This window comes from Hypanus sabinus, chromosome 3 (genome assembly GCF_030144855.1).
Source record: "Hypanus sabinus isolate sHypSab1 chromosome 3, sHypSab1.hap1, whole genome shotgun sequence".
NCBI lineage: Eukaryota > Metazoa > Chordata > Chondrichthyes > Myliobatiformes > Dasyatidae > Hypanus > Hypanus sabinus.
In genome coordinates this window covers 5,597,160-5,620,375 of record NC_082708.1, presented here as the reverse complement: position 1 = coordinate 5,620,375, position 23,216 = coordinate 5,597,160, and the positions used below count along the sequence as shown (strand labels likewise).

Genomic DNA, 23,216 nt, shown 5'->3' with positions numbered 1-23,216 from the left:
TGTGGGGCACGCACCAATGCTGAAGATGAAATTTCCCAGGGAAAGCCCCGAGCAGACCAAGCCGCAAAGGAAGTGGCTTTAACACAACTGCCCATTTTACAGGGTCTTTGTGAATCGCACCCCATGCCTCTCCCTGCCTTAGGGCCTTCTCAGCTTCAGGTAGCGCAGCAGAATTCTAGTCCCCAAGAAAAGTGGGTATGGGGAAAGGCCCACTGTCACCATAAAGATGGTTTTTGATTCCACCCCGACGAGGGGGTGGTGTGCCCTCGAAGCTTGTTTTTGCCCCTAGCTGCCTGGTGCATGTGCAGGCCCACATGGGCAAAAGGGGGATGCAGCGTGCAAATGGTCAGCAATGGTACACACCTGGGATAACACCTACAGTACAGAAAATTGCCCGTGTGCGCATCATTTGCCACAGAAATAATCAGGGCAAATCGCCGGCAAAATCCGGACATCCCCCAATGCCTAAAATGCCGTTTGAAAATGTGCAAATTGATTTTGTGCCTATGCTGCCAGCGTTAGGGTATGAATACATGCCAGCGATAGTTGACATGTTCAGTCGATGGGTGGAGGCCTATCCCGCAGGAAAGGATGATGCTCGAGCAGTGGTAAAAATATTATGGAGGGAAATAATACCCTGGTACGAGATACCCATGGTAACAAACAGTAATAGGGGAACACACTTCACAGGTCAAATTGTGAAGGATTTGGTGCAGGCCATGGGGTTCCAATGGAAATTACATATCCCTTATCAGTCCTCAGGGATAGTAGAAAGGACGAATGGGGAATTGAAAGTAGCCCTGTCTAAAGTCTGCCCAGACAATAAGTTACCCTGCCCAGAGGCTCTTCCTGCACTGTTGTATTCTATGCGGAACAGGAAAAATAGGGCCACTAGTCTGACCCCTCATGAATTCCTTATGGGGCGCCCCATGACTACTGGGATTTGACCTTCTGTCACCACTGAGAGACTGGTCCTGATCTGGAACGACGTACAGACCCCAGCGTGTGCCCAAGCATTGCGCAAAATGGCCGCCGAGCAGCACAAGAGAGTGAGACGGGCGCAGACCACTGCGGGAAGCGAGAACATGCATCCTTTCCAACCCGGTGATAGGGTATACGTAAAGGAGATTAAAAAGGACTCTCTTTCTCCTAGGCGGAAAGGCCCTTACACAGTGCTGATAACAACCCGAACCGCGGCGCAGGTTGGAGGAAAAGGAGAATGGATTCATGCTACTTGGTGCAAACGGCACCAGGAGTTGGAAGACAAGAAAGCATGAAGCTGACAAGCCAGATGCTTTTACGGGGACTGATACTGCAGGGAGTTAGTGTGGCCTTGTCCAGAAATACCTTTTTGTCTTTGTGTCACACCTGTGCCAAACAACAAAGTGAGGAGTTGGACTCTCGTCGGGTGTGTGTAAGGATATCTCAGCACGCCGTCAGGGAACGTCCCTAGAGGGGGTCCATGAACAGTAGCAAAATGCTCTCCACATACTTTATGAACCAAAACAACAAATTCTCTAACAGCCTTAGAACAAGAGATTGGCAGAAGCTGATAAAGGACTGTGATGTCAGTGAAGGGGATTGTGGATGTACCTATTTCAAAGGATGGTACCTCCGTACCCCGACAGAGGGAAAAAGGATGCCCTCCTTTGAGTTAGTAAATACACAGAAAACTGTAAATGGGATTTGTTATTGTAATACGGCAGGGGGAAATGGGACATTTTTGGGTAATCACTTTTGTACTGAATGGACGGTGGGTCCTCCTCCGCATAATCCTAATGGGACCTACTGGGTATGTGGGGAAAGAGCTTCTCCTTGGCTTCCAGGGCCACCAGGTGAAAATGGGAATGTGTCCCCAGGAAACCAGATGGGCTACTGTTATCTGCACTATACAGTGTCCTCCTTGCACCCTATAAAAGATATATCACAACACCCTTACCTAAGGCGGAGTAAGCAAGGGATAATGGAAAGTGGAAGGTTTTGGATGATAGCATTTCCCTCATACGGTGTGGCCTGAAATTCGCGAGAAGTTATTAGTATGGCAGCTGCTCTAGAGAAATTGGCCGATGCCCTAACTGACGTGCAGACGCAAGTGGAAGGCCTAACAGCAGAGGTGGTTGCCCTTGGGAAGGTAGCCTTGCAGAATAGAATGGTCCTGGACCTGCTCTGAGCCGGAAAAGGAGGGACATGCGCCATGGTGAGGCAGGAATGTCGTACTTATATTCCCAATGCCTCAGAAAACATAACTGACCTTAGTCTACACGTAAGGGGAAAGATTGAGGAGATTAGGCAGACAGGGGAACAGTTTAAGAATTTTGGTTCAGGAACTAAAAGGTGGGAAGTAATAGAGGGATGGTTTTCTGGCCAAGGAAGCTGGATTACTGTGGGATAATTATAGTGGTAATGAAATGTGTTTTAGAGTGCTGTGTATGTGGAGCATTACGATTGTGTTGTCACCAGTTAATGAAAAGAGCCTTACACAGACCTGAAAATGTCCCTATGATACCCCAGGTGGTGAGAGAAACACGCAGGAGGTGAAACTGGTGGGGAGACAAGGTACATCCTGGCAAAGAGAGACCCTTTCCGGAGGGATATGAAACTTCCTGTGAGGAAGAGGGGGAAATACATCATGAGAAGTGTTGATCTGAAAGGATCAACAAGGAGGGAATTGTGGAAGAATTTAAGTCTCTTTGGATATGTAGGGGGTTAACCCAATCGCTTGAGATTTAGCTAAAATCAGCGAGAAGGAGGTTGCAGCGCCGGCTGGAATGCGAGCAAGTTGTTGCAATCTGGTTCTAAGTTCAAAGTCAAGCAATGTTCGTGTTAAGTGCTTTTACACAGTACAGTGTGTCTATATAATGAAGCGTGCCTGCAAGCCAAGCGGAGCCCGGAAACTCCACTCTTGGGTGCGGAGGCTGTCCATGATCTTCTGTATAACAAAGTCCTTTAGTCTGAACCAGTTCTCTGAGTCGGTCTGATTCGCTCTGTCGGCTGCTCCTGAGATTCATCCGCAGCAGTGGGGTAGGTGGGGCTGAGGAAGCAATGCGATTGCAGCAGGACTTAGACAAATTGGAAGAATGGGCAAAAAAGCGGCAGATGGAACACTGTGTTGGGAAATGTATGATAAAGCATTTTGAAAAGGAACAATAGTGCTGACTTCATCTAAATGGAAAGAAGGGTGCAGAGGGTCTTAGGAGTCCTTGTGCAAGACTCCGAGAGGGTTAATTTACAGGTTGAGTCCGTGGTAAAGAAGGCAAATGTAATGTTGGGATTTACTTCAAGGCGAATAGAATATAAAAGCGAGGAGATAACACTGAGCCTTTATAAGGCACTAGTCAGGCCGCACCTGGAGTATCTCAGAAAGGATGTGCTGTCATTGGAGAGAGTCCAGAGGAGGTTCACGAGGATGATTCTGGGAATGAAGGGGTTAACATATGAGGTGTGTTTGGCAGCTTTGGGCCTGTACTCACTGGAATTTAGAACAATGCAGGGGGATCTCATTGAAACCTACCAAATGTTGAAAGGACTAGATGGGGTGGATGTGGAGAGGTTGTTTCCCATGGTGGGGTATCCAGAACTAGAGGGCACAGCCTCAACACCGAGAGGGGACCCCCTTAGGACAGATGTACTGAGGATTTTTTTTAGCCAGAGAGTAGTAAATCTGTGGAATGCTGTGCCGCAGACTGCCTGTATATTTAAGGTGGAAGTTGATCATTTCCTGATCAATCGGGGCATCAAAGGATACGGCAAGAAGACAGGTGTATGGTGTTGAGTGGGATCCAGGATTAGCCATGATGGAATGGTGGAGCAGAGTTGATGGGCTGACTGGCCTAATTCTGCTCCAATGGCTGATGGTCTTATGGACTTTTGTTACTGCCCTAAATGCCAGCGATGTGACAGGCAATGTTAGTGCTGCTGCTTGGACACCATGAGCGCACAGCGGTTAGCGCCACGCCATTACAGCGCGGGGCACTGGATTTCAGAGTTCAATCCCAGCGTCCTCTGTAAGGACTTGTACATCCTCCCCGTGGAATGCGTGGATTTCCCCCGGGCGTTCCAGTTTCCTCCCACAGTCCAAAGGTGTACTGGTCAGTAAGTTAAGTAGCCATTGTAAAAATTATCCTGTGATTAGGGGAGGGTTAAATCAGGGGTCGCTGGCAGCACTGCTTAAAGAGCCTGTTCTGTGCTGAATTTTTAAATAAATAAATCAATAAATAAAACAATCTCTGCCTTCAACCCCCCCCACCAGTCCTCCGTTTACCTGACGATAGAGATCCCCCTCAGGGCCCGGCTTTGTCTTGTGGTGTTTTCCGTTCATGCAGGTGTTGAGAATGTCCTGGTCTGCTGCCAGAGTCAACGGCAGAACCACGAGCAGCAACGCCAGCATCTCCCTGCACAGAGAGTCACACTGTCATCAGCACGAGTCCATGTGTGCTCAGGTGCACTGATAAACTTACCTGCAGCAACATCACAGAGCATCAGATAACCCGTACACACAATAAAAACAAAACTAAACATGAATTATACACACTTTGCTTTAGAAGAAAGAACACGATTAGAACCAAACAAGTCGACTGTAGTGCAAAGAGAATTGTTTGCACAACTTGTTTTTTTCTCTCTCTGCACATGGGGTGTATGTCAGTCCTTTTTTAATGGGTTCTTTTGGATTTCTTGTTTTGTGACTGCCTGTAAGCAGACAAATCTCAAAGATGTATAATAAATACATACTCTGTTAATAAAAGTACTTTGACCTTTTGAAATATTTTGTTTGATTAAGCATTCCTTGTTTGAATAATTCATTAAAGTTATATCTACATAGTACGTGAATGGCATGCGTCACCACGCCTCGCTAAACGTAAAAAAAACTAAAATCTGTTCTCTTGGGCTGGTTCCTCTTCCAATTAGTTTAATGTTCTAGACACAGAATGTAAGGGTGACACGAGGGGGAATTTCTTTACTCAGAGATTAGTAGTGTGGAACGAGCTTTCAGTAGAAGTGGTAGAGGCAGGTTCGGTATTGTCATTTAAAGTAAAATTGGATAGGTATATGGACAGGAAAGGAATTGAGGGTTATGGGCTGAGTGCAGGCCAGTGGGACTAGGTGAGAGTAAGCGTCGGCATGGACTAGAAGGGCTGAGATGGCCTGTTTCCGCGCTGCAATTGTTGTATGGTTATATGGTTACCTACCTGTTGAAACGCAGCGAGATGCTTGAATTTAAAAATTACGCAGTGAGAAACGGTCGAGCAAGAAAAAAGCAGAGCAGCTTATGCTTCTTCAGAGGAGATATTCAAGTTTCAAAGAAGGCAGGAAGTGGGCAGTTTCGTGGGTTCAGGAACAGTGAGTACCAGGTGATAATAATCATAAATGTTTAAAAAAGCAGAAATGGTCAACTACATCAGAAGATGCACACGTCCCATTGGACAAGAGATAACTGGACTATGTATACTGAACGGATTGAGCAATATTTTACAGCAAATGAATTACCCAATGAGAAACAAGTACCAGTTTTGCTGAGTGCATTGGGTGGAAAAACATTCAGTTTGTTGAGGAGCTGACTGCTCCAACCAAACCAGCCAAAATTAGCTTTGCTGCCATAGTGAAAGTAATGCAGGAATACTTGAAACCAAAACCACTGTTAATTGCAGATTATTTTCAGTTTCATAAGCAGAATCAAATCGAAGGTGAGCCCATTTCAGTTTACGTGGCTGAATTGCAGAAATTGAGCATTGACAGTTCAGTGATGGGTTTAATGATGCACTTAGAATCATTCATTTTGTGGAATCTCACAAGGAAGCATTCAAACAGGGCTCCTAAATGAAGCACAACTGACATTTAAAGGAGCAGTTGAAATCACTGTATCAATGGAAACAGCACTCAGAGGTAGTTGAGGAGTTGCAATCAGGGACAGATGTGAGCGTAAACAAAATTGCAATGTCTAAACAGAAACCTGACTGGCTGAAAAAATTGTGTTACCGTTGTGGCAGGGCCCATGTACACCAGACCGATACAGATTTAAAGGTGAATCTTCCAGAAAATGCAACGAAGTAGGACACACACAAAGAGCATGCTGGGCAGATAGAAATAAATGGACTGCACAGGGAAGAGAAAAAGATAGACAGTCAAGTTGCAGTCAAGAACAAATTGCAAGCTGTTAATGAAAAATCTGATAATGATGATAGTGACACGACTGGGTAGCCTCGAGATTTACTAAGTGAAAACTAACAACAGACATGCGATATGACTCACACCAGAAGTGAATGGAAAATTAATTAAAATGGAATTGGTCACTGGATTGGCTGTTTCAGTCATTCCACAAAATGAATTTGAGCGGCATTTCAGATAGTGAACTGAAGCCCGAAGAATCTGACTACTTACCCTGGTGAAAAGGTCACCTCTGTGGCAATGACATTCTGTGAAATACAAAAACTAACAAACCGTAGGCTTGTATGAGGTAAAAACAGGAGGGCCAGCATTGTGGGATTGTGATTGGCTGAGACAACTACAACTTGATTGAAGATCCATCCATCGTTTGCATGTCACATACCCTCCAAAAGAAACAACTGGAAGTGAATTAAAAAAAGGTACTGGATGATGCAAACAGCAGTGGCGTAGGATGGCATTGGAAAACTAAGCATGTCAGGGGTAAAATAGTGTTAAATAAAAATGCCGCGTACAAGTTTTACAAAACCATCCTGTTCCTGATACCATCTGTGATAAAGCAGCCAGTGAGCTAGATCGCATGGAGGCTGAAGGAATTCTGAGTGGAGTCCATGGGCAATGTAAGTGACCCAAGCAACCAAGAAGAATGGGTACGTCAGCATCTGTGGTGACTTCAAGCTCACCACCTACCCAGTACTGAAGATCAATACCCTCTGCCCAGGATAGAGGGCACTTTTGCAAACCTTTCTAGAAGAAAACACTTCAACAAATTGGACTTAGCTGAGGACGACCTGCAGATGGAGATGGAAGAAAAGTTTCTCACCATAAAAGGAACAATTTAAAATGTACTTTTCTGTGGAAGTCTATACAGTGGTTGTATTATATAGTGTATAATATAGTGTATTATATTGTGCATATACTGTACCGTGCATTCTCTATTGAGTTGGAGTTTACAGCTAAGCAGGCACGAGTGTTGTGTATTTAATATTTGAGTAATATTGTAAATACATCATTTGATTAAATATTCTTTGTTGAAACAATTCATTATGGTTATATGTATGAAGTAGGTGAAAGGCAAATGTCTGCATGCCACTGTGTCATACGCACATGTCTTGCTTAAAGTGAAAAATTAAAGTAAGACCTGTTCTCTGCACTCTGTCTTTTTCTTGCAATTAGTTTAATATTTTGGAGATACAAAACATAACACTCGTTTCTCTGACCCCCAGCACTTCCCATCTTTCCCATTACTCCGATATACAGGGAACAAAATTTCAAGTAAATTTATTGTCAAAGTACATGTGCAGAGGCTATATAAAGTATTCACCCTGCCCTGGGAAGTTTTCATGTTTTGTTGTTTTACAGCATTGAATCACAGTGGATTTCATTTGGCTTTCTCGACACTGATCAACAGAAAAAGACTCTTGTATCAAAGTGAAAATAGATCTCTACAAAGTGATCTAAATTAATTGCAAATATGAAACTGTAATGTAACTGAAGGGCCTGTGATGTGCTGTACTATTCTATGTTTCTATTTTTATGTTTAAATAATTGATTGCATTAGTATTCACCCCCTTTGATGTGACACACCAAATCATCACTGGTGCAGCCAACTGGTTTTTGAAGTCACACAATTAGTTAAATAGAGATGTAAGTCAAGGTGTTTCAATTGAAAATACCCCTGTATCTGGAAGGTCCAACTACTGATGAGTCAGTATCCTGGCAAAAACTACACTATGAAGACAAAAGAACACTCGAAGCAACTCTGCAAGTAAGTTATTGAAAAGCAGGAGACGGATACAAGGAAATTTCCAAGTCACTGAATATCCCTTGGAGTACAGTTAAGTCAATCATCAAGAAATGAAAAGAATACGGCACAGCTGTAAATCTGCCAAGAGCAGGTCATCCTCAAAACCTAACAAGAAGGGGACTAGTGAGGGAAGCCACCAAGAGATCTTTGACAACTCTAGAGGAGTTACAAGCTTCAGTGGCTGAGATGGGAGAGACTGCACATACAGCAACTGTTGCCCGGGTGCTTCACCAGTCACAGCTTTATGGGAGAGTGACAAAGGGAAAGCTGCTGTTGAAAAAACCTCACATGAAATCTCGGCTAGAGTTTGCAAGAAGGCATGTGGGAGACTCTGAAGTCAGCTGGAAGAAGGTTGATGAAACCAAAATTGAGCTTTTTGGCCATCAGACTAAACACATCATCAAAAACACACCATTCATACCGCTTGAGCATGGTGGCAGCTGGATTATGCCCAGGGGATGGTTCACTGTGCAGACTCTGGAATGCTTGTGAAAGTAGAGGGTAAAATGAATGCAGCAAAACACAGGGAAATCCTGGAGGAAAGCCTGATGCAACCAGTGAGAGAACTGAAATTTGGGAGAAGATTTGTTTTCCAGCAAGACAATGACCCCAAGCATAAAGCCAAAGCTACAGAATGGCTTAAAAACAACAAAGTTAATGTCCTGAGGTGGCCAAGTCAGAACCCAGACCTCAATCCAATTTAGAATTTATAGCTGTTCACTCACAATCCCCATGCAATCTGACAGAGTTTAAGCAGTTTTGTAAAGAAGAATGGGGAAAAATTGCAGTGTCCAGATGTGCAAAGCTGATAGAGACCTATCCACCCAGACTCAGGGGTGCAATTGCTGCCAAAGGTGCATCCACTAAATACTGACCCAAGGTGTTGAACATTTATGCAATCAATTATTTTGTGTTTTACATTTGTAATTAATTTAGTTCACTTTGTAGAGATCTGTTATCACTTTGACACAAGAGTATTTTTCTATTGATCCACTGTGATTCAATGCTGTAAAACAATAAAGATTGAGATCTTCTAGGGTGAAGGGGGGGTAAATACTTTTCATAGGCACTGTATGTCACCATATACAGTCTTGAGATTCATTTTCTTGTGGGCATACTCAATAAATATATAGAGTAACAACCATTACAGGATCAATGAAAGACCATCGCCCAACTAGGGCATTCGAACAGAGTGCAGAAGACAACAAACCGCAAATACAAGAAAAAATAATAATAAATAACTCAGCAATAAATATCATTAACATGAGATGAAGAGTCCTTGTGCAGTACAGAGATGAGAATTCCTGTCTCTCAGCTTATCATTGTGATGTCTGCTTATTGATGTCCTTGAACAGCTCTACACAGTTTCACTGAACTACATTGCAGTAAGTCAGTGCAGATTGAACGACAGAGATCCAATCAAACTGTGTATACGAGCTATCTTATGTATTCACATATATTGTGTTATTTTCATTATGTGTTCTTTATCTTATTGTGATTTTATTGTGCTGCATCATTTAAAGTAAAATTGGATGGGTACATGGACAGGAAGGGAATGGAGGGTTATGGGCTGAGTGCAGGTCGGTGGGACTAGGTGAGAGTAAGCGTTTGGCACAGACCAGAAGGGCCGAGATGGCCTGTTTCCGTGCTGTAATTGTTATATGGTTAAATGGTTATCAGATCTGGAGTAACAATTATTGCATTCTCCTTTACACCTGCGTCATAGAAATGATATTAAACAACCTGGAATGACTATTACTGCGCTATCAGTGTTCAGTAACAATTGTCATCAAGGTGACAATCAGGTTCAATCTTCAGTCCCAAGTACAGCAGAGATTAGTTAAAGTTCCCCCTGATTAACACTCGCAGAACAAGGACAGGATCCTTTAGCCCGCAATGTTCTGCCGTGTTGTTAACCTATTCCAAAATCAATCTACCCCTCCCCCCCCAGAGGCTCTCCATCTTTCCATCATCCGTGTGCCTGTGTCAGAGTTACTGAAATGTCCCTGATGTAAACATGCGATTCTGCAAACGCTGGAAACCCAGAGCAATTCACACAACATGCCGGAGGAGCTCAGCACATTTATGGAGGGGAATAAGCGGTGGACATTTAGGGCTCATCAGGACTCATGAATGATGAAGGGCCTCAGCCCAGAATGTTTCCCCCTCCACTGATGCTGTCTGACTCGCTGAGTTCCTCCAGCATGTTGTGTAGCGTCCCTCATGTACCTGCCTCTAGCACTCCTACCACTCCTAAACCCCGACAGCACCTTCCACACACGCACACACCACTCTGTGTAAACAACCTGACCTCCGACATCCCCCTGCACTTCCCTCCAGTCACCTTAAAGTTATGCCCCCCCCCCCCCGTATTAGCTACTTCTTCCCTGAGAGTAAGTCTCTGACTCTTACCCCTTCTACTCACCGCACTCCCTCCGGTTCCCCTCCACCTTCCCTTTCTTCCGTGGACTATTTCCGTTCCTATCAGATGTGTTCTTCAACCCTTCACTGTTTCCACTCATCACCTCCCTACTTCTCACTTCAACCCACCCCTCCACCCTCCTTCCCCCCCTCACCTATCACCTGGCACCCCCTCCTTCTTTTTCTGACCTCTTCCCTCTTCCTTTCTGGTCCCAATGAAGGGTCTCAGTGCAAAACATCAACTGTTTATTCCCTTCCATAGCTCCTGCCTGACCTGCTGAGTTCCTCCAGCATTTTGTGTGTGTTGCTCCCTGGATGGGTAGAGGGGAAAGGCGAGGTTTAAACAGGAGAGAGAACAGCGCCATCACTAACAGAGACAGAAAGCAGGAGTGACAATCATTCTAAAAAGCCTTTGAGAAGGAAACCCCGCCATGGACGGTCCGAAGCCCGTCTGTGAAAGGAGGAGGCTAGCAACCTCGTTCCGTTATACAGCCAGAGCTACAGAAACACCAATAGAAGCTCCAAAGACCTCGTCCCTGGGAGAGGAACGATCTTCAAAGACGGGCTACACCTGGGGACAACTTGAAATACAAGCCCAGGACAGAGGTCTCTGGTGAGCTGATGTCGGTGGCCTCCCCCATCCCTCCATGCTCCCCACCCCTGCAAGCTCCCCACCCCACCACGCTCCCCACCCCTCCACGCTCCCCACCCCTCCACACTCCCCACCCTACCACGCACCCCACCCCTCCACGCTCCCCACCCCTCCACGCTCCCCACCCCACCACGCTCCCCACCCCTCCACGCTCCCCACCCCTGCAATCCCACCCTACCACGCGCCCCACCCCTCCATGCTCCCCACCCCACCCCACCCCTCCACACTCCCCACCCCACCACGCTCCCCACCCCTCCATGCTCCCCACCCCTGCAAGCTCCCCACCCCACCACGCTCCCCACCCCTCCATGCTCCCCACCCCTGCAAGCTCCCCACCCTACCACACTCCCTACCCCTCCACACTCCCCACCCCACAACACTCCCCACCCCACCACACTCCCCACCCCTCCACGCTCCCCACCCCTCCACACTCCCCACCCCACGACACTCCCCACCCCTCCACACTCCCCACCCCACCACACTCCCCACTCCTCCACGCTCCCCACCCCACCACACTCCCCACCCCTCCACACTCCCCATCTCACGACAGTCCCTACCCCTCCACGCTCCCCACCCCATCTGGGGTAAGTAAGTTTGAAAAGGAAGGAGCGCGATGAGTGAACAGACCTGTCAGTGTCTTCAGCTTGTGGACGAACGTCAAGGACACTCCGAGCTCCCCTTCCTCAGCCGCCGCTCCCGAACACCAAGAAGAACAAGCTGAAGCTGGATGTCTGATGCTCCTGGACTTAACCCCACCTCTCCCTCTCTCTCTCGCTGCATCAGCAGTCCCTGGCAGCCTCCCAAGGCAAGGGCTTATCCAACACCGGGCTACGTCCAAAGTGCAAAAGCCACTCACATTAACCCCTTAATGACCAAACCCAACTTCAGGTCATCAGCAAACACGATAAAAGTTGTGGATATGTGGTGACCCACTTCCCAGGGCACTCGAACCGGCTCACAAAGTGGCGCGCGCCGGCATAGAGGCCGGTCCCAAAGAGGCCGCCAAGCCTGCTTCACCAGCAAGGGGAAAAGCCCGCACGCGGGACGGGACTGTGAATACAGCATTCCCGCCCGGGGAGGGCGGAATCAGGAAGGCTTTAAAGCGAGGCCGCAAAGTTTGAATAAATCTTTTTTGCAACTGCAGCTCACCGACTCCGTGTCGTTATTTCGGCGCTGCGTGTAGTACACCGCTACAGATGCTTGTACGTGTTGCCTCAGATAATCTGCTGGAGGAACTCAATAGGGTCAGCAGCATCTGTGGAGGGGTGGAGCCTGGTGGGGTGGGGAGTGTGGAGGGGTGGGGAGTGTGGTGGGATAGGGAGTGTCATGAGGTGGGGAGTGTGGAGGGGTGGGGAGTGTGGTGGGATAGGGAGTGTCATGAGGTGGGGAGTGTGGAGGGGTAGGGAGTGTGGTGGGGTGGGAGTGTGGTGGGGTGGGAGTGTGGTGGGGGAGGGAGTGTCGTGAGGTGGGGAGTGTGGTGGGGTGGGAGTGTGGTGGGATAGGGAGTGTCATGAGGTGGGGAGTGTGGAGGGGTGGGGAGTGTGGTGGGATAGGGAGTGTCATGAGGTGGGGAGTGTGGAGGGGTGGGGAGTGTGGTGGGATAGGGAGTGTCTTGAGGTGGGGAGTGTGGAGGGGTAGGGAGTGTGGTGGGATAGGGAGTGTCATGAGGTGGGGAGTGTGGAGGGGTAGGGAGTGTGGTGGGGTGGGAGTGTGGTAGGGGAGGGAGTGTCGTGAGTTGGGGAGTGTGGTGGGGTAGGGAGTGTCACGGGGTGGGGAGTGTGGAGGGGTGGGGTGGTGGCGTGCAGGGGTGGAGAGTGTGGAGGGGTAGGGAGTGTCGCGGGGTGGGGTGGGGCATGTGGTAGGGTGGGGCACGTGGTAGGGTGGGGAGCTTGCAGGGGTGGGGAGCATGGAGGGATGGGGGAGCGTGGGGGGGTGGAGCATGGTAGGGTGGGAGCGTGGAGGGGTGGGAGCATGGAGGGATGGGAACATGGTAGGGTGGGGAGCGTGGGGGGGTGGAGCATGGTAGGGTGGGGAGCGTGGTGGGATGGGAGCATGGTAGGGTGGGGAACGTGGTAGGGTGGGGAGAGTGGGGGGTGGAGCATTATAGGGTGGGGAATGTAGTAGGGTGGGGAGCGTGGGGGGGTGGAGCATGGTAGGGTGGGGAGCGTGGAGGGATGGGAGCATGGAGGGATGGGAGCATGGTAGGGTGGGGAGCGTGGGAGGGTGGAGCATGGTAGGGTGGAGAACGTGGTAGGGTGGGGAATGTGGGGGGTGGAGCATGGTAAGGTGGGGAGAGTGGGGGGTGGAGCATTATAGGGTGGGGAATGTAGTAGGGTGGGGAGCGTGGGAGGGTGGAGCATGGTAGGGTGGGGAGCGTGGAGGGATGGGAGCATGGAGGGATGGGAGCATGGTAGGGTGGGGAACGTGGTAGGGTGGGGAGAGTGGGGGGTGGAGCATTATAGGGTGGGGAATGTAGTAGGGTGGGAAGCGTGGGAGGGTGGAGCATGGTAGGGTGGGGAGTGTGGTGGGATGGGAGCATGGTAGGGTGGGGAACGTGGTAGGGTGGGGAGCGTGGAGGGGTGGGAGCATGGAGGGGTGGGAGCATGGAGGGATGGGAGCATGGGGGGATGGAGCATGGTAGGGTGGGGCGTGTGCAGGGGTGGGGGGCATGGCGGGATTGGGGGGTGGGGAAGGAGTGGTCGAGGTTTCAGGTTGGGAGGGTCCTGACAAGCTGAATGGCTGCGTGGTATGGAAAGCTCAAACTGCCCAAGGCATCACTGGCACCAGCCTAGCCACCATCAAGCACGTCTAGACAGAAAGGTGAGAGAAGATGACCGGTAACATAATGAAGGATCCCACTCACCCTCGCAGTGGCTGTCCCTCAGCACGTACTCCTGCAGCCCAGAACTTGTAAGTCGGCAACATTCTTCCACCGACATCTCGATGCGTGGGCAGACCAACAAGTTTTGGGCTGACCAAAGGGAGTCTTTCATGGAGCTGATGATCTGCCAGCAACTCTTGATGTCCATCGCCGTGTGTCTCACCCGAGAAACAGCCCATAGTTCAGAGAGTCCTCTGTCACACAGCTACCTGGGGTGAATCGTGACAACTGTCTCCACACCCTCTTCACAAGCCCACAGACCACAAAGAGCTGAGTTACCATCTTCCCCGCTACAGCCATCCTGTGGGCACCAGGTTGTGGGGATGAGTTCCACTGAGAAAGAGGTGACCACAAGACCATAAGATATAGGAGCAGAATTAGGCCAATCGGCCCATCAAGTCTGCTCTGCCATTTTATCATGACTGATCCAATTTTCCTCTCAGCCCCAATCTCCTGTCCTCTCCCCATACCCCTTCATGCCCTGAACAAGTAATAATCGATCAACCTCTGCCTTAAATATACCCAGTGACTTGGCCTCCACAGCCATCTGTGGCCATGAATTCCACAGATTCACCACCCCCTGGTTGAAGAAATTCCTCCTCACCTCTGTTCTAAATGGAAGTTGCTCTATTCTACTCTTTTGTTGGAAAATGCATGATCATGCCCTTTGGTAGGAGAAATAAATGTGCAGACTATTTTCTAAATGGGGAGAAAATCCAAAAATCTGACTTGGGAGTCCTTGTGCAGAACACCCTAAAGGTTAACTTGCAGGTTGAGTTGGTGATGAGGAGGGCAAATGCAATGTTAGCATTCATTTCAAGAGGTCTAGAATACAAGAGCAAGGATGTGATGCTGAGGCTTTATAAGGCACTGGGGAGGCCTCGCCCTGAGTATTGACCTGAGTATTGTGAACAGTTTTGGGCCCCTCATCTGAGAGAAGATCTGCTGGCATTGGAGAAGGTCCAGAGGAGGTTCACAAGGATGATTCCAGGATTGAAAGGGTTATCATACGAGGAATGTTTGATAGGTCTGGGTCTGTACTCACTAGAATTTAGAAGGATGAGGAGAGATCTTATTGAAACTTTTCAAATGTTGAAAGACCTAGACAGGGTAGATGTGGAAAGGATGTTTCTCGTGAATCTAGGACAAGAGGGCACAGCCTAAGGATAGAGGGGCATTCATTTAAAACAGAGATGCGGAGAAATTTCTTCAGCCAAAGGATGGTAAATCTGTGTAATTTATTACCACAGGTTGCTGTGGAGACCACATCGTTGGGTGTATTTAAGGCAGAGCTTGATCAGTTCTTGATTTGAGAAGGCATCAAAGGTTATGGGGAGAAGGTGAGGGAGTGGAGCTGAGGAGGGAAAAAAGGATCAGCCATAATTGAATGGCAGGGCAAACTCAATGGGCCAAATGGCCTAATTTTACTCTTATGTCTTAAAGTCTTAACAATCATCTCCAACATCTTCCCAATCACTAAGGTCAATCTAATTGTTTTGTAATTTCCCTTCTTCTGCCTCTCTCCCTTCTTGAAGAGCAGAGTGACATTTGCAATCTTCCAGTCCTCCAGAATCTAGTGATTCTTGAAGGATCATTACTAGTGCCTCCACAGTCTCTTCAGCCACCTCTTTCAGAGCCCTGGGGTGTACACCATCTGGTCCAGGCAACCCATATACCTTAAGACCTTTCAGTTTCCCAAGAAACTTCTCCCTTGTAATGGTAACTTCATACTCTTCATGACCCCTGATACTCTCAAAATTCCAGCATGCTGCCAGTGTCTTCCACAATGAAGACTAATGCAAAATACCTATTCAGTTTGTCCACTATTTCATTGTCCCTCATCACTACCTCTCCAGCATCGTATTCCAGCAGTCCGATATCCACTCTTGCCTCTCCTTTACACTTTATGTGTCTGAAAGAACTTTTGGTATCCTTTTTAATATTATTGCCAAGCTTACTTTTGTATTCCATCTTTCACTTCTTTATGACTTTTTTTTAAGTTGCCTTCTGTTGGTTTTTCATATTTTTCCAATCCTCTAACTTCCCACTAATTTTTTTTATCTATTATATGCCTCTCTTTGGTTTTCATGTTGGCTTTGACTTCCTTTGTCAGCCGAGGTTGCATCCCCCTGCCTTTAGAACCCTTCTCCTTCTTCTTTTGGATCTATCTATCCTGCCCCTTCCGAGTTGCTCCCAGAAACTCCAGCCATTGTTGCTCTGCTGTCAACCCTGCAATTGTCCATTTCCAATCAACTTTGGCCAGCTCCTCTTTCAAGCCTATGCAATTCCCTTTTCTCCACTATATCTGATTTTAGCTTCTCCTGCCACATCATACCTGCCAATGTGTAACTGCTACGAGTTCTTCTACCTTATTCCGTAAACTTCGTGCATTCAGATATAACACCTTCCCCCTTTTACGTTGGAACTCATCCTGTTGACTGTAATTTTGCCCGACCTCGGCCTCTCCTTACTAGCAGTCTTACGACACACAGCCCTGCTTGCAAACCCTATACTCAGCCCGATCACTCCAGTTCCCAAACCCCTGCCAAATTAGTTTAGACCCTCCCAAACAACTCTAGAAAATCTGCCTGGAATGATACTGGTCCCCCTCGGGTTCAGGTGTAACCAGTCCCTTTTGTACAGGTCATACCTCCCCCAGAAGAGGTCCCAATGATCCATAAATCTGAACCCCTGCCCCCTGCACCAGTTCATCAGCCACACATTCACCTGCCAAATCCTATTCTTACCCTCACTGATGCATGTCACAGGCAGCAAACTAGAGATTACTGCCCCAGAAATCCTGTTTCTCAGCTTTCTACCCAGCTCCCTAAAATCTCTCTTTAGGATCTCCTCACCTTTCCTGCCTATGTCATTAATGCTAATATGAAGCAAGACTTTTGGCTGCTCACCCTCCCCCTTTAGAGAGTTGTGGACCCGATCCGAGACACTTCTGACCCTGGCACCTGGGAGGCAACATATCATCCGGGTGTCTCTATCGCATCCACAGAATCTCATCCCTATTCCTCTGACTATGGAATCTCCTATCACCACTGCAGCCCCCTTCACCTCTCTTCTCTTCTGAGCCACGGCACCAGACTCAACGCCAGACCCGGTGGATGTGCACCACCCCTCTCCAGTAGGTCGTCCCTCTCAACAGTATCCTATCTGTCACTTCTTCAGCCTCCTGCATGAGCTGAAGGTCATCGAGCTGCAGCTCCAGTTTCTTAACACATTTTCTGAGGAGCTGCAACTCAGCGAACCCGGTGTGGATGTAGTTATTGGTCTCATCCTCACACCTCACAGTGAAAGTTCGTGGCCATGGCATCAACGTCGTGGTCGGAAGTTTGAGGTTCACACCTCGGAATTTGAAGCTCTCAACTCTCTTGACCTCAACACAGTTGATGTAGACAGGACCACAGGACCCTCCCCCTTCCTGAAGTCAATGACCAGGCCTGATATATTTAGCTTTCTCCTCCCTTTTTTTCTCTCTCTCTTTCTGCCTGTTCTCCATCTCCCTCTAGTGCTCCCCTCCCTCTTTCTTTCTCCCTAGGCTTCCCGTCCCATGATCCTTTCCCTTCTCCAGCTCTGTATCCCTTTTGCCAATCACCTTTCCAGTTCTTAGCTTCATCCCACCCCCTCCGGTCTTCTCCTATCATTTCGCTTTCCCCCTCCCCCTCCTACTTTCAAATCTCTTACTATCTTTCCTTTCAGTTAGCTCTGACGAAGGGTCTCGGCCCGAAACATCAACAGTGCTTCTCCCTATAGATGCTGCCTGGCCTGCTGCGTTCCACCAGCATTTTGTGTGTTGCTTGAATTTCCAGCATCTGCAGATCTCCTCGTGTTTGCTTGTCAATGACCAGCTCTTAAGGTTCGCTGACATTGAAGGAGAGGCTGTTGTCATGACAACATGTAACTTGTCTCTCCATCTTCTTCCTGTACCCCAACTCATTGTTTTTTGAGGTATGGTCTTCTACAGTGGTATCATCTGCAAACTTCTGGATGGGATTAGAGCTGAACGTGGCCACATGGTCATGAGTATTCAGGTAGTAGAGCAGGGGACTGAGGATGTAACATTATCAAGTACCAATGTTTAAGGTAAACCAGGGTCGAGTTATTGCTGCCTCTCCTTGCTGATTGTGGTCTGTTGGTCAAGAGGTCAAAGTGTATGGTGATGGAGCGGTCAGAATTTACACCCCTCTGCAGCTTCTTCCAGTCCTCTACACTGGCCCCTCCAGACCAGATGGTGATGAACCAGTCAGAATGTTCTCCATGGTGCTCCTGTTGGAATGTACAAGTGTCTTTGGTGACATACCGAACCTCCTCAAACTTCTAATGAAGTACGGCTGCTGTCTTAGCAACACACACAAAATGCTGGAGGAACTCAGCAGGTCAGACAGCAGGTATGGAAAAGAGTACAGTCAACGTTTCAGGCCGAGACCCTTCGGCAGGACTGGAGAAAAAAGGTGAGGAGTAGATTTAAAGGTTGGGGAGGGAGAGAGAAACACAAGGTGATAGGAAAAACCAGGAAGGGGAGGGGTGAAGTAAGGAGCTAGGAAGATGATTTGTGAAAGAGGTACAGGGCTGGAGAAGGGGGAGTCTGTTAAGAGAGGACAGAAGGCCATGGAAGAAAGAAAAGGTGAAGGAGCATCAGAGGGAGGTGATGGGTAGGTAAGAAGATAAGGTGAGAGAGAGATGTAGTAATGGGGAATGGTGAAGGAGGGGCATAACTGCAAGTTTGAGAAATCGATGTTCATGCCATCAGGTTGGAGGCTACCCAGACGGAATATAAGGTGTTGTTCCAACCTGAGCGTGGCCTCACCATGACAGTGGAGGCGGCCATGGATGCACATATTGGAATGGGAATGGGAAGTGGAATTAAAATAGATGACCACTGAAAGATCCCACTTCTTCTGGCAGACCGAGCATAGGAGCTCAGCAAAGCAGTCTCCCAATCTACACTGGGTCTCACTGATATACAGGAGGCCACACTGGGAGCATAGAACACAGTACATGACCCCAAAAGACTCAAAGGTGAAGTGTTGCCTCACCTGGAAGGACTGTTTGGGGCCCTGAATGGTGGTGAGGGAGGAGGTGTAGGGGCAGGTGTAGCACTTGTTCCGCTTGCAAGGATAAGTGTCAGGATGGAGATCAGTGGAGAGGGATGGAGAGGGACAAGGGAGTCACTCTTGATCCCTGTGGAAAGCAGAAAGTTGGGGGGAGGGATCAAGTTGGAGATGGTGCAAGTCATGGAGAATTGCGAGCTGCCCACGGAGGCTAGTGGGATGGTAGGCGAGGGCAAGAGGCACCCTATCCCTGCTAGCATGGCGGGAGGATGGGTGAGAGCAGACGTGTGTGAAATGGAAGAGATACAGTCAAGGGCAGCGTTGATGCTGGAGGAAGGGAAGAGGGAAGCCCCTTTCTTTGAAGGAGGAGGAGATCTCCTTTGTTCTGGAGTGAATAGCCTCATCCTGAGAGCAGATGCAGCAGAGACGGAGGACTTGAGAGAAGGGGACGGTGTTTTTACAAGTGACAGGGTGGTAAGTTATAGTGCAGGTAGCTGTGAGAGTCTGTGGGTTTATAATAGACATCAGTAAATAAGCTGTCTCCAGAGATAGAGGCAGAGAGATTGAGAAAGAGGAGGGAAGTGTCAGAAATGGACCAGTAAATTTGAGGGCATGGTGGAAGTTGGAGGCAAAGTAGGTGAGTCGACGAGTTCAGCGTGGGTGCAGAAAGCAGCACCAATGCAGTCGTCAGTGTAGCGTAGGAAAAGTGCAGGACGGTGACCAGTGTAGGCTGGGAACATAGACTGTTCGACGTAGCCGACAAACAGGTAGGCATAGCTGGGACCCGTGCAAATGCACATGGCTACACCTTCTGTTTGAAGGAAGTGGGAGGAGCCAAAGAAGAAATTAGTTAAGAGTGAAGACCAGTTCCGCTAGGTGGAGGAAAGTGGTGGTGGAGGGGAACTTGTTGTGTTTAATGTCCAGAAAGGAACGGAGAGCTTTGAGCCTTCCTGTTGGAGATGGAGGTGTATAGGGACTGGGCATCCATAGTGAAATAAGATGATGGGGGCCGGGGAACTTGAAATCATTGAGAAGATCCAGAATGTGTGAGGTGTCACCGATGTACGTGGGAAGGGACTGAACCAGGGGGATAAAACAGAGTCGAGGTATACCGATATGAGTTCAGTGGGGCAGGAACAAGCTAAAACAATGGGTCTGACTGGACAGGCAGGTTTGTGGATCTTGTGTAGGAGGTAGAAACAGGAGGTGCTGGGTATGGGAACTATAAGGTTGGTGGCAGTGGATGGGAGATCCCCAGAGTCAATGAGGTCACTGATGGTGTGGGAGACAATGGCCTGGTGTTCCTTAGTGGGGTCGTGATCGAGGGGTAAGTAAGAGGTGTCTGAGAGTTGTCTCTGGGCCTCAGCAAGATAGAGGTCAGTCCAGCAGCTTGCCCTTATCTGCAGGTTTGATGATGAGATTAGGATTAGTGTGGAGAGAGTGGAGAGCCTAGCGTTCGGAAGGAGAGAGGTTGGAATTGGAGGCAGCAGTGTTGAACTGATGATGGTTGATGTCCCGTCAGTAGTAGGCAATGTAAAGGTCCAGAGTAGGCAGGAAACCAGGGCGGGATGTCCAGGAAGAGGAGGGATGAAGACAGAAGAAGCTGCTGTCTTGCCTTCTAGTTCTTCAGAGTTGGAGGAGGAGTGGAAATAATGGTTGATTAAGCTGAGAGGGAGATCATGGTGGAGCCTGTTGGATGAGTGGGGAACTCTCCACACCGAAGGTCAAACCTGCGATTGTCAAGTTCTAGGGTCGATACCGCTGAAGTCCAGAGGGCCAAGTGGAAGGTCGAAGGCCAATTGCATGTAAGGACTCTTGATCTCACAATCAACTTCGATATGATACTGGCATGGATAGAGGAATGGCTGACGGGCAGGAGGCAGCCAGTGAGAATAAAACAGGCCTTTACTGTTTGGCTGCTGGTGACTACTGATGTTCTTCAGTCCTGGGACTGCTTCTTTTCACTTTGTCAGTGATATAGATAATGGAATTCTTGGCTTTGTGGCAAAGTTTGTAGACGATACGAAGATAGGTGGAGGGGTAGGTAGTGCTGAGGAAGCAATATGATTGCAGCAGGACTTAGACAAATCGGAAGAATGGGCAAAAAAGTAGCAGATGGAGTACAGTGTAGGGAAATGTATGATCATGCAGTTTGATAAAAGGAACAATAGTGCAGACTATTATCTAAATGGGGAGGAGATTCAAACATCAGGGGTCCAGAGGGACTTAGGAGTCCATGTGCAAGGCTCCCAAAAGTTTAACTTACAGGTTGAGTCTGTGGTAAAGAAGACAAATACAATATTTATTTCAAGGGGAATAGAATATAAAAGCAAAGAGATAATGCTGAGTCTTTATAAGACACTAGTCAGGCTGCACTTGGTATTGTGAACAGTTTTGGCACTGTATCTCAGAAGGGATGCATTGTCATTGGAGAGAGTCCAGAGGAGGTTCACGAGGATTATTCCAAGAATGAAGGGGTTAACATATGAGGAGCATTTGGCAGCTTTGGGGCTGTACTCACTGGAATTTAGAAGAATGCCGGGGGATCTCATTGAGATCTACCGAATGTTGAAAGGACAAGATAGGGTGGATGTGGAGAGGATCTTTCCTGGTGGGGGTATCCAGAACTAGAGGGCACAGCCTCAAAATTGAGGAGCTATCTTTTAGAACAGAGGTAAGGAAGAACTTTGTTTAGTCAGAGAGTGGTGAATCTGTGGAATGCTCTGATGCAGACTGCAGTGGAGGCCAAGTCTGTGGGTATATTTAAGGCAATTGTTGATAGATTCCTGGTTGGTCAGGGCATCAAAGGAAAGTGAGAAGTCAGGTGTATGGGGTTAAGTAGGATCCGAGATCAGCCATGATGAGCTGAATGGACTAATTCTGCTCCTGTGCTTTGTGGTCTTAAAATACTACACCTTATTGTCTGCACTTTCTCCGTATTTGTAACACTTTTTTCTGCATCGATACTTAAGAAGTGTCACTGCCCAAAATACCAACTCTTTATTCTCCTCCGTTGATGCACCTGACCTGCTGAGTTCCTCCAGCAATTTGTGTGTGTGTGTGTTGCTCTGGATTTCCAGTGTCTGCAGAATCGCTTGAGTAATCTGAGGACCTCCACTGGTCGGGGTCAACAGGGCAGTAAGATATGGAGACACCCACACACCCACACGCAGCTGATGAATCCCAGGAAAGCTCCTCCAGTATTTTGTTCGGGTTTCCAGCATCCGCAGGATCTCTTGTGAGTATTATTCTGCATTGTAAAGTTTCCCCTCATTCTACCAATGCACCATGTAATGGTTTTATCTGTACGAACAGTCTGCAAGACGCCTTTTTCACTGTGACGATTGTCAACCAATTTACTAATCTTGGATCCAATTTGCCAACTTTCCCTGGGTGCCAGAGAGAGGCGGAAGAGAGGATCTGAGGAAGATTTATTTTTACCCAAAGGGTGGTTGGTTGAAACTCTCACTACACTTATTCACAGTCCCACAAACTGCTGGAGGAACTCAGCGGGTCGGGCAGCATTTAGGGAGGGTGCGGAATAAACAGTCCACGTTTCAGACTCAATAGGATCAAGAAGTCTCTGCCCAAAAAGTTGTCCAATATATTTATACTTATTGTGTTCTTCAGAAAGGGTAAGTTGAGGGAACACGAATCAATCCTCATAGAGGGATCAGGTGAACAATTTCAAGTTTCTGAATGTCACCATTTCTGAGGATCTAACCTAGTCCCAACGTATCGATGCAGTCATAAAGGCAAGGCAGTAACTGGACTTCATTACGAGTTTGAGATTTGGTGAGTCACATAAAACACTCAAAAACTTCTATGCATGTACAGTGGAGAGCATTCTGACAGGCTGCATCACAGTCTGGTATGGAGGGGCTACTGCACAGGACCGGAAGAAGCTGCAGAAGGTTGTAAATCTAGTCAGCTCCATCTTGGGTACTAGCCTACAAAGTACGCAGGACATCTTTAGGGAGCAGTGTCTCGGAAAGGCAACGTCCATTATTAAGGACCCCCAGCACCCAGGGCACGCCCTTTTCTCACTGTAACCATCAGGTAGGAGATACAGAAGCCTGAAGGCACACACTCAGTGATTCAGGAACTGCTTATAACCATATAACAATTACAGCACAGAAACAGGCCATCTCGGCCCTTCTAGTCCGTGCCGAACGTTTACTCTCACCTAGTCCCACTTACCTGCCCTCAGCCCATAACCCTCCATTCCTTTCC

The 23,216-nt window shown here is 48.0% G+C and overlaps 1 protein-coding gene across 1 annotated transcript in view; it reads right to left on the bottom strand.

The window, feature by feature from the left end:
• The window catches only part of LOC132391007 (folate receptor gamma-like), a 36,589-nt gene extending 24,768 nt beyond the window's left edge, over positions 1-11,821 (bottom strand). Inside the window, exons 1-2 of the mRNA XM_059963611.1 lie at positions 11,667-11,821; positions 4,262-4,391 (exon numbers count right to left, since the gene is read on the bottom strand). Of these exons, the coding sequence (XP_059819594.1) occupies positions 4,262-4,387 (126 nt within the window). The 5' untranslated portion in view covers positions 4,388-4,391; positions 11,667-11,821. The remainder of the gene's footprint in view (positions 1-4,261; positions 4,392-11,666) is intronic.
• Positions 11,822-23,216: the final 11,395 nt, after the last annotated feature.